The 12,161-nt window shown below is 37.0% G+C and overlaps 1 protein-coding gene across 2 annotated transcripts in view; it reads left to right on the top strand.

The window, feature by feature from the left end:
* Positions 1–11,804, top strand: part of map3k2 (mitogen-activated protein kinase kinase kinase 2) — a 39,943-nt gene extending 28,139 nt beyond the window's left edge. For both annotated transcript variants that reach the window (XM_088931028.1, XM_088931027.1), the window contains one exon: positions 1,768–11,804. In XM_088931028.1, the coding sequence (XP_088787154.1) occupies positions 1,768–1,987 (220 nt within the window). In that variant the 3' untranslated portion in view covers positions 1,988–11,804. The remainder of the gene's footprint in view (positions 1–1,767) is intronic.
* Positions 11,805–12,161: the final 357 nt, after the last annotated feature.

The following is a 12,161-nucleotide window of genomic DNA, read 5'->3' as shown; positions in this document are numbered from 1 at the left end:
TGCACATAATCAGGAACTGAACTGAAAAATTCAAATCAGCGCCTTACCGCAGAAACCGGGTATATTAAAATCAACAATTTAGAATATACTAAAGAAACATGAAACCTAAGGGATAAATACCAATCAGCAAAGACCAAGTCGGTAAAGAAAAACATCTTCAGTTGATACAAGAAAAAATCTCACAGGGAAAACCCTAAAATAACCAAATTAAAATAATAAATACCAGTGAAATTGCCAACAACCTCCAGAGAGCAGGAGTGAAGGTATTAAAATCCACGGCAGAAGACTAAGATGGCAGAATTACAAACACTCCACTGCAAGATGTAAATCACCCGGCTGCTCCGAGGACAGAAAAGCCAAACTAGAATTTGCTTGGAAGTAAAAAGAATAATCAGGAAAGATTTGGAACCAAGTTTTAGGAACAGATGAGACCCAGTTAAATCTTTACCAAAGTGGTGGAAAGGTTAAAAGGTGGAGGAAGAAAGGATCTGTCCTCCAAAGAATATCATCCTATTGTGTGTGCTTTACAAACAAGATGCCTGGTCACGTATGGCCACCAGTGAAACTAGTTCATTTGTCTTTATTGATGCTAAAACAAGCGATATCAGAAGCGGAATGAATTCTGTTTATGTGGAAGAGAAAATGCTTCAGGACTTAATTGGCACGTGTTACTTCTCCGCGTGTAGCGGAGCTAGTTTGGCCACGGTGACGTCATCACCCTCCCTGCGCGTAGCAGGGACCTCAGCCGTCTGGCTTGAGGGAGGTCTCCTTTAGCCCACTCGGCTGGTTCCCTGTTGCGTTACGCCGGAGACGCGGGTTCGCGGCGAGAGCACGAGCCCGCGCGGAACCGCGGCGGTCACACATGCAGCATAAAATACAGTCAGTCTTACCAAGTTGCTCATCAAGCAAAAAAGTAGAGCACATTTCTATTTTGACTGGTCCCATGTATGCATATAATTGCTCAGAATTAAAACTTAAATTGTACTTATCATTGAGACTCATCACAATTACAAAATTCTACACTGTTTTGACTTTGCTGTCTCAATACTTTTGGAGGGCACTGTTGGTTATATGACTACAATTAGGTGGTCTTCTGAGGTAACCTTACTTTATATGATCTTCCGAAGCAGCATCATGTCAGTGTATAGACTTTCTAATGAAAAAGCACAGTTCTATTAACATGGTATCATACGTTACTTTATATGGGTTATGTTTCAAATGTAAGGTTTTCATTCAGAGCACATGGGGTGGTAGTTATTGGAAATCAGTATATTATGCAGTTGATTACATAAGTTTCAAACCTTTTGATCCAGATTAATTCAAATATCAGTACTGTTTTAATTGCAGTTCTAATAATTCTATAAATTAAAGTCTATTTTTAATTGTGCACAGCTTCCAACAGCTTCACCTTTAGTTTCTTATATATTGTGAACGAATGCTTTCTGTCTCTTTGACTTTGGATCATGAATAAAATGCCTACAATTGATCTTAAATCTAACTGAAAACAGCTGTTTTTAATCATAGAAATGCTAAATATTTCGAAATCTAAACTAACATAGCAATTTGGGATGTTGAGCATGTCCAAAGGGGATCTGCATATGAACAGCAGAAACAAAACTGGATGATGCATGACGATAAGGGTGAACACCTGCAGTACAAGTAGCCTTTTGCAGCTTTTCCCACCCCAAGATGAACTGGTAATTCTGTAGTGTGGTTGTGTGGCACTCTGCTCCGGTTCCTTTATTAATGTCTTCCTCGCTGTTGCAGGAGTGTGGGCTGCACTGTAGTGGAGATGCTGACACAGAGGCCTCCCTGGGCGGAGTTTGAGGCCATGGCCGCCATCTTCAAGATCGCCACCCAGCCCACGAACCCCCAGCTGCCGCCTCACGTCTCGGATCACTGCCGCGACTTCCTGAAGCGCATCTTTGTGGAGACCAAGCTCCGGCCGTCAGCAGAGGATCTCCTCCGCCACATCTTCGTGCACTAGCAGTCTCGCCCCGTTGCGTGGGGGGGGAAGATGTCTCGTCTGCACTTTCTTCTCTCTTTTCTCTTTGTTTGCATCCCCAGAAGCCTCTTTACCTGCAAGAAAAGACAAAGAGGGGCTTTTACTCAGCCTGATTTAGGGAACATTGCACCTTAATAAAAAAAAGGGTAAGCACCTGCTAAAATCTAAATATTGTGAAGTGTATTTTCAACACTTGTAACACATTGTGTACTTGTCTAGTTCTAGAGATGGGATAGCACTGGAGTGCTGGTTTGATAATCTGATGTGTTTCATCATGGTCTGTTGAACCTGGGGACTATGTGGTACTGTAAGTGTCTGCGAAGAAATCATGTCATTTTGAAGCATCAGCGCTGCGGTTTTTCGACACAAAGCAACAAACTGTTTTCTAGCATCCACCCCCACGTTCTTTATTTTTCGTAGGTCTGCTGCTTAAACTACTTATTGTGTGCCTTTATATCTTTGGAGACTGTTTAGTTAGCTTAAAAGTTGAAAACATGTATCTTACTAGGAGTTGACATAAACATCTTTACTTTTATTGTACAACTTGACTGGAAAGGTATGCAAGTTTTTTGCATCCAAACTTCAGTCCATATAAATGTTTGCCAACTCAGATGGTACATGGATTTTAAGGCTGACTGAAAGCAACCTGTGATTTGCTTGTTGTACTGCTGTTTGTTTCAGCATCTGGTCTTTTTAATTCTGTCCTTGGCGTTTTCGGTCATTGTTACTAGATAGCCTTTGTAGGTTAATCCTGTACACTTAATGGTTGGCTTTAATAACCAAAAACAACAGATGAAGCCTTTAAAGATGTTGCATTTGGTAACAGGAGTGCGTGTCGGTGAAGTCTGCGAATGTGTCAGGCTTGAGAGAGAGTTAAGATAATAGTGCAGATTGAGAGTTTTCTGTTTCAGCATGGTAACCTTGCATACTTCTGGCATTCTGCAGGTTTAACTTGGGATAGGGACACTAGCCTTGACATTGATGTTTGAATATTCAAACAAATTCTATTTTGCCAGCAGCAAATGTATCCTTCTTGTTGTGTGTGAAGGGCATCAATTCCATGTATTGAAGTCTAATTTTAAGGTTTATTCATTATATTATATCCTGGGAGGCATTAAAAAGACAACAAATACCACTGGGTTCAATACTTACAGTTGTGATTTTAGTGCCTGTCAGTATATTGTGGCAATGACCTTAATTTCTCTTCCAGTAGCAAAACATTATTTGTCTTTTTAACCAGGTGCCAAACAAGGGGGAAATGAAAATAAAAGACAGGGTTCAAAGCAAAACTTTTACCTATTGATATATGCATTGTTATCTTTCAAATTAGTCTGTTTCATTGAAAACCCCTTATACAGCATTATGCTAAGTATACAAATGTGCATCAAAGGGTTTGTAAAGGATTCAACATGTAATTCTAAAATAATAACCACAACCAATTTAAGATGGTATGAAATGTCTTGTTCAATGACAATATTTATCTATTTGCTCATGGAAGCTACACGAGCCCTGCATTTACTGTTACTAAACATTTAGAGAGTACAGATAAGTCATTTTGCATTTTGAATTGTTTACAAATTTATCTAGAGCTTGCTAATGGATCCACTTCTCAGAGGGTTTCAGGTGAACTTTGTAAAACTGGTGAAAGGAAAGGTGTCTGCTGTGAAATCCCTTATTTTCATAATTGTATGTGTATTTATTGTGAAGCCTATTATCTCGCTGAGAAATATTAGGTTTACAAATTGTTTCCTACTTTGCTGACTACTGTTTGTAGTCATCTAGATGTTGGAAATACAGCAAAAGAGCTCAGTGCTTTGGGTCTTCAGATGCACCTTGGTAAAGAGCTCAGTTGCTGTACCATAAGTAAAGGTTTAAAGACTGGAGCAAACCAGCCCGATTTCTATCATGTTTCTTTTACATGTAATAGGAAAAGTATAAAGTCAGAGGCCATATTCATATCCTGAGTTTTTTGTCAGGCACACCTATCCTTGTGATATTTGTATTTCCAGGAATGTTGTGATTTTTTTAATGCTTTTTATATGCATCTTAGGAGGTAATCTGTTCCTTGCTAAAATACAGTATGTGCTCTTTATGATATTGGCTTTCCACATTCAGCTCTACAGCCGAAAGAGCCGATTTGGATGTATAACCAGTTCCGTGCAGAGATCCTGCTGTATGTCACCTGACAGATGCAGGATTGTCCATTCCATTGATAGGTTAGAGCATTCCAAAGCTGCTGTTGAGTTTGAATCGTCAGAGGTCATAGCTCCAACGTCTCAAGGTTATTTGCTGAACTGAGTCAAGTCATGTCCAGTAGACGTTCCAGGGATAAATATACAAAGTTATTTTTGCAAAGGCCGGTAGATGTATTCCAATCAAAGTTGGCATTCTTGAAAGGTAAAAAGGTGAAAGGTAATTGTATGCAAAGATGCAGTGTTTTAAAGTTTACTTTTTTGTTTTAAATTCTGGATCAAGTCGCCAAAGAAGCACTGTACCAGGTACCCAGAATTTCTGAACAGCTGGTAAAAATGGATCTTGATTTGCGCTGCATTTCTTTTAGTCTGCTTAAAAACGGTACGTGATGGTAGCACAGTTGTGATACTCTTCTCCCCTTAGATGAGATCTGTTGTTTCAGAAAGTGGTTCCAGTACCTCTGTTAGTTCAGTGACTGAGTGGCTATGGGCACTGACTTGAATGAAATCCCAGGAGAATCCAACCCACTGTAGCATTTTCGATTACACATAGCAATAACAGAAAGTTAAGACACATCTAACTACTACTTAATCTGTTATTAAGAATAAACGTCCTGTATTTCAACTATACAGTACCATTAACATTTATATTTGCTCTCTTGTTAACAGTTGCGGTGCAGTTAGAGCTCTGTGCTCACCCTTTGTTCATTTACAAAGTACAGTTTGTTCTGTGCCATAAATGAAAGCATTTTGTTCTCATTACAAATAGATTAAGTCCTTTCGTAACCAGATGGCTCAAACCTCTCTCTCTAAAGTTATTTATGCTGGGAGGGATGTCATTGGCTTTAGGATTTAAAAGGCTGTCTGATTTGACTGTTTTTCTAGTACATCTCATGTTGTGAAACCCTGACATGCCACATACTTTACTGAAAAGAATTACACTTTAGTCCCCCTTTAGTATAGGGAGATTTTCCTTTACCTGCAAACCTACCTTTTTCTAATTGCTGTACCATTCTTGAACAAAAGCTGTGTGAAGAATCTTTATCTTTAGAGGTGGATGAGACCAGTGCTTGTATTATAGCAATCCTCCCCCCAGAAAAGACCTTTTGACCTGGAGTTATAATCCAATCTACCTGATAACCTGTATGATGAATCTCTTTCATTTTGGATTTTGATCCTGGCTGTTTTTTTTTCCCCCACTTAGCATCTTCTGTTTTCCATGAACCAGAATGCAAATCTTAAAAAACTGACCTTAGGCATGATATTTGAAGTTGTGTCCTCATGGAATATCAGTGCTGTACAGTTTTCTGAACATACACATCACATGACAAGATCTACCCAGCAAATTCATTCATCTAAATTGTATAAGGCCCTTATACAATTATAAAGAAGAGTGAGGTAATACAGGAAGTTATTTGCAAATGAGAGGTGTTCAAATTTAATCTTGCTTTTGCTGCTGTAGTTTTATTTACATAGGGGATGGCATTTTCTTGATTTGAGGGGAAGGGCTTGAGTCCTTCAGCCCCAGTAAAGTCAGTATCTGTTCTTTTGGGCCTGATTTAAGGATACGAAAGCCTTCAAGTTGTATGAATGTCGAAATCCATCAGGAAATATTACTAGCTGTAGTTCAAAATGTTGTTTAAATCATCATGGAGTTTGAGCTTGTGTGAAACAAGGCAATGATGTGATGTACCTTTTTAAGGGGATTTGGCAGGAACACTAGTTCGTGATCATGACTGAATGAAAGCTGAGTTGCTTGAGTTCAACACAAAACTCGGATCGACACCAGTCTCCTAGTGCTTGTTCTTCTGTTTCATGTCTTGCGCCAAAGTCTGTTGTACTGTACTCTATACTGATTTTGATACTCAACAATAATTGATGCAAAAGAAGCACTTGTCACCCATATGACATATTGGCTACTCGCAAGCCAAGAGATTTAAAATGAGTTTGTTTGCCATGTCGCCGCTAGAGATAATGTGTGATTTTATACGTAACAAAGTCTATAGTTTTCAGTCGCTCCAAATATCAACAGTGTTGGTGTACTGGTGATATTTCCTAGGTCAGGAACTGCTGAGAATGTTAAGTCTAAGCAGATGTAAGGGGTAGACTGACACTTACAATCAAATTTGTAATAATCGCTTTATTGATAACTGTTTGTCTGGGGTGGTGATTCCTGTAACCTCCAGCCTTTTTTATAGCTCCAGGGGTTTTCACTTGTATACCACACCCAACCTCAATATTTATACATTAGGATCCAGGTTTCGTTATTCTGGATTTTGAAAGATATTTTGGCAAACCAGCAAAACAAGAGTTCATGAGAATAAGTAAAAGATTTCAAAATCCAAATTCATGGCTTTAGGGAAGATGACGTCTTCCACCTCTTACTAATTACAAGGTGATAAACTCCATACTACTGCTCCTCCCACTGTTATTACTACTGTTATTTTATAATGTTGTAAAACTGCTATAATACACACATTCCAAAAAGTCAAGCAATGTAAAAATTGCAGAACAGGTGTAATTATTTATATACGAATGAGTCTTTATGGCGCTGTTTATGTGGCTTCCTGTGGCAGACCCAACTTCAGTTCAAATGTTTCGTGTGGCAAGGGATTTGAGTGAAGTGACTTCGTTCCGAAACTCACTGTAGATGCTCTTTGGTCTGACTTTATGTATTTTAATTCATTTTGTAGGATTTTAGTAGATTTAATGTTCAATTTAGCAATGTTCCGAATACATTTAACCCAAGTGTTCGTGTTTAATATTCATGTAAAACAACATAATTGGTACTCCTAGACCCCAATATTAGGAGGCAGCACTTGTGTTTTTGACGCAGTGTTTGAACTTCAAATCTATTAATTTCCTATATCATTGCTAGGAAATGGGATATTTGCGTAGCAGTCACAAATGATGTACCTTGAGCAGTTACCAATATTTGGTCATGAAGGAAAACTGCTCAACCCCCATAAAGCAATTGCAGAAGAATGTAAAAAAATTCAGACAGTAGGGAGACACAGTAAATAAGTGTTGATGATTACTGTCAAACCAGTACGTTCGCAAGAAAACTATAGTCTTCATTTGTACAGGAACCACAAAACATTGCAGTGATCCACATAAATTTCATGTCCTTCGTGCTGCTTCTTTTACATTGGGCAGTAGTAAGTTGTGTTTAAGTTTTATGTTTCGTAGTACTTGTTTATATAACTCAATTTGCAGTATTTATTGGATACCACACTTAAAACCTTTAAAAACAATCAATAATGCTGCTAAAAAATGCCAGTAACTTTTTCTATTGTCAAAATAAAAAAAACAGGTGTTCAATAATTTATATTGTAAAAATATTTTAATAGACATCTATTAGAGTCATATTTAATCTTTCTTAATGCACATCTGTAAAATACGTTTAAAAAAGGACAATACATTGAATGAAAATGTAAAACTCTAAAAAAAAACAAAACATTTCATATCTTGTGATTGTACTAAGGCCAAGATAGGATTGCTGCCAAACTGAGTCCATCAGCATTTTTACAGTAGGTTTCTCCTGTGATCGTCCTGAGAAAATGTAGGCTTGTCTTTAACTGTGTTGAGAGAATCCCACCTTCCATTTCCAAGAAAGTCGTTCTTTGGCATGGTTGAAGCATGTCTCAGGTAGTCATCAGCAAAGCCAGATGCTTGCGTGCGTCATTGCTCTTCGTCTTGCATGCTCATTTTATGTCCTTACAGTCGCTTGTGATGACATTGCATGAACTGGCGAGCACAAGACTTAAATTTGATCCTTTTGTGTCGTAGAATTTCCTCCGTCAGATTTCTCATCCTCTTTCCTGTGATACGAGCTGATGGAAGTCTTTACACTGCAGCTGTGGAACTGCGAATATGACCTTTTGTTCTGTTTGTGTGAAAGAAAAGATAAGCGATTGACATTGTGCCTAATATGTGAAAATGTGCAGATTAAACACCAATTTAAATTTCTGTGAAGCTACCATTAGCTGCACATTAGCTGGTGTAAGAAGTGTCCTTGGAAATGAAGTGAGAAATGAAGGTGTTTATCTGAATTTTTCTCATATTACCAAATTCCTAATAATTTTAATTTATGGCATTTAACCAAACTATAGATAATTAATCTCAACAAAATTCCCAAGGCACTGCAGTCTTGACCAAGCTAAAACTTTTGAGTGTTTTTATCTTTTTGGCCCCTGTTCCATGTGGCTCGAAAGCTGAAAATGAAGAAATTAATGCTCTGAGAAAATAGCTGTTCCATTTTGCAACAGATCCCTATTTTGTTACTTGAAGGGCATTTTTGTAAGTCCCATGTCAAGGAATTTAAAGTACTTTAAATTCCTGCTTAATATTTAATGGCTGGTAGCACTCCAAGTACTGAGTAGTCTCTGCCAAGGAAACAAAATCAGGAAGAACTTTCTTCCCAGGCTATTTGGGGTAGATTTGTATTGTGGCTACAGTGCTTCAGTGATTAGAAACATTGGTTTGAGGTTTTCAGAACCATCAAGAATTGATCAAGCTGTAAAACCGGGGGATGGAGTACATGAGAAAGCATGCACTGATTTCTGGTAGTTTTCCATATGCAAAGAAAAATGATTGACTAGATCTGATTGCTTTTGTACATTCATTACCCAAAATCCACACTAGCATAAAGTTCCTTTTACATTTCCAGATTTTGGAGGACTAAGCTTCAACTCAAGTCGCTTAATTTCTTAGCTTTGGTCTATACTGTAGTAAAGGCTGTTATATATTATGACTCAGATCTCAACAGTTTGTGAGTTCTAAGCTTCTCGTAGTTCCGCTTGAAATACTTTGTCGCATGTATTGCATTACATACTGTAGTTTGGACTTATCTGCTATTATTTTTGGCCTGAGTGTGAAAAGATTGTAGTCTCAATTTAAGTAGACCCCTGTTAATATGGAGTGTATCCATTATATCATCTTAATTGAGAAGGGAGTAGGAAATGCTTAGAAAACTCACTTAACAGTTGCGGTTATGTTTGAATCCACTAAGTTCCAGCCAATATGCAATTTTACAGTTTTGTTTTAATATTAGCCTGTTGTGAAACATTGGATTATTGCGATTTGTCTTTTTGTATGCTATGCAAATACACAGATAGAAGCAATTACTTTCACCACATTTTTCATTTATGTGGTCTTGCTTTAATCACTACAGTGTTGGAATGTTTTAAGGCTTTCAACAAAATAATTCCTATTTGATTGCTAAATAAATGGTGCTTCCAGTTCTTAGAGGCAGACTTGGAAAAGACAAAGTTTTGTACTCTCTGGGTAGTGATTAAAAAAAGCTATCTTTCCAACAGATTCAACTGGAATTAGCAGATATGTGTCTCATAACAGCAAAACTATAAAGGGAATTGGCCATTCCCTTTGGGAGAAACAGAATTAGCAAAAGTTAATCCTAAAAACTGAAGTCACGATAAATATACAATACATGTATCAGAGATAAAAATGTTTTGTGTTGAACAAATTTTTCATTTGTGATTGACGTTTCCTGTATTTTCAACAAGACACCTATCCTTTCTCCAGTCAGAAAAAGTTCTTACAGTAATAAGAATTAAACCCCCACCCCAAAAAAACATTTTCCTCATTAAATGTGGGTTTTACTGTTATACAGTGTGATGCTGTTCTATCATGCAAAAATTCTGGAGAGTAGCACTACAAATCTGATTTTAAAAACTGTTGCAGTTATGCCAAAAGCACTCTTTTATGTTATGTCTTGTAGTATCACTCTACAGAATATTGACCCTTGTTATAATTTCATTTTTATGGGTTACCCGGCTTCCAGTGCTGTCATCTTGTACCTTCACGAGTGCTTAAATAGTGCCAATTGCTTTTTTACATGTAATATTTCTTGTTTTTAGATTTGCTGAGGAACTAAGTGCTAATTACACACTTAATCATTTCTCCTATTGGAGAACAAAATGAGTGGATCATGAAATCTTGTAAATATTAATTTGGAGTGCAAAAAAGTCTCCAGGTACAGTAAACAAATTGTATATTTAGTGTATCAAGGGGTACATTGTACATTTTTTTCTTATAAAGCTTTTAATTCTATATTTGATCTAATGGTTATTCTATGTAAATGTATTTTTACTCAATGTCGATTGAGTGTAGTGTATGTACAGACTTTTTTTTCTATTGTCAAATTTTTTGCACATTTTTTGAAACTGTATAATTTGTACACTGATTTAATACTCTTTCCAGTTAATGCTGGGTGTTTGGAATCTGGGTATGCGTGTGCACTTTAATGCTGTCTGTATGTCTGTGTCCTTTTTGGGGATATTTTTCTTCTTTGTTGTAAAGATACCTTGGAGTCAGCAGCTTCCCAATCTGCAGCTGTTCACATATCTCTTTCAGCAGGTCCGTAAAATAGAGGAAGAGTCCGTTTTGAAAAACGAGTCAGAAATTAAGTATGGATACAATCCGTATGGTACATTATAAGCGCAAAGAAAAAAAATTAACTTAATGTACTACTTTACATGTTGTAATCATTCTTTATAAATGATCAAAACCTTTTGTTTCCAGTGGGTGGCTTAACCTTACAGGTATTAAAGAACATACTTACCTGACCCTGATGGGTTACAGATTTATTATAGTGCAGATTATTACACCACTTATGGCAAAATAGGTTACATTAAAAATTAATTCAGATTTTGCAACAATGCAAAATCAGAAGTATGTATTTCTAAGGCTGAGCATTTGTTCCAGAGCCAATTGCCAATAGTGATTTCACTAGACTGCTATTTTATTACAGTCAAATATTGCTTTTTCTGCGCTTGGATCAAAATAACCCGTCTATGTGTGCATTCATAACACCTTCAAAAATCTCTGGAAGAATAGAAAAGTTTCATAACGTTACAAATTGGGCATTTTGGATGTCAGCTCAGATTCTGCATGTAGTTGTCTTCTGTTAATATCACGGTTATCCTAAAGCCCAGAGGTTGTCTAAATTTTGTCATGCTCTAGGAGAAAAAGACCGTTTTATACTAGCTCTGGCTAGCTCGGGGTGGTGGGCTGCTGACAGCCAAGTATTGAATGCACTGTTGAATGTCTATGGCTGTACTGTAATTTGTTTAGGAGAATTGATGTACTCCACATGTAAGAACACCATGGTTAGCGAATAGGTTTTACACTCCATGTGCACATTTCCACTATGACATTTAAAAATGTATAAATGTGTAAATTGAATAGGTACTTTTTTAATTACACTTCCTGGTACAGTTGAAATGTATATCCCACACTTTTGTTCTCTGTATCTATTGTAAAAGAAGCCATGTTTATAATTATATTTGGTTTGTGACCAATAAGCTTGTTTATATCAAATCTGTATATCAGTGGTACGCATATTTTTTTTATATATATTTTATTTTTGTTTTGTTTTTTAAGACTGATTTTATGCATGACGAAATCTGCAAGATTTAGTACACAAATGTCGAAGTAACAGATCTGTTGCTTTTCTGATAAAGCCCCCCTTGTGGAACTTCAAGAAAATAAGCTTTCAAAGAGGTAGCCCGTCTGGACTGGTGAACATCTGTGATAGCTGGCACTTTGCAGAGTGTTAAATAATAATAAAAATATTTATTTCACCTTTTGTCTTCTTCTTCGCAGATTTTTTCTTGATCAAAACCTTATTTTCTTTTATTCTCAGTAGTCATGTTTTTGTCTGTCTTTTCAGCAGTCCAGTGCCCAGGGGGGGGGGGTCTCACAGGTTCACTGATGTCAGCAGTGAATTTCTTCCATTCGACTGATCTTAATGCCTGCTTTTTAATAATTTCTTCACCTCTGGTGCATGATCATTTTAATATAAATAGCACAATAGGTCTGTTTGTTATGTCACACACATCTGAATAGTAAAGGCTGCTTAATTGGGAATCAATTTTTTTTTCTTACAAGCTCAGTTTTGTATTGGCCTGATTTAATCCACACACTGCAAAGGGATAATTAGT

The sequence above is a fragment of the Atractosteus spatula genome, chromosome 13 (genome assembly GCF_055471065.1).
Source record: "Atractosteus spatula isolate fAtrSpa1 chromosome 13, fAtrSpa1.hap1, whole genome shotgun sequence".
Classification (NCBI taxonomy): domain Eukaryota; kingdom Metazoa; phylum Chordata; class Actinopteri; order Semionotiformes; family Lepisosteidae; genus Atractosteus; species Atractosteus spatula.
The sequence above is the reverse complement of the archived record's forward strand: the minus strand, read 5'-3'. Positions and strand labels throughout refer to the sequence as shown.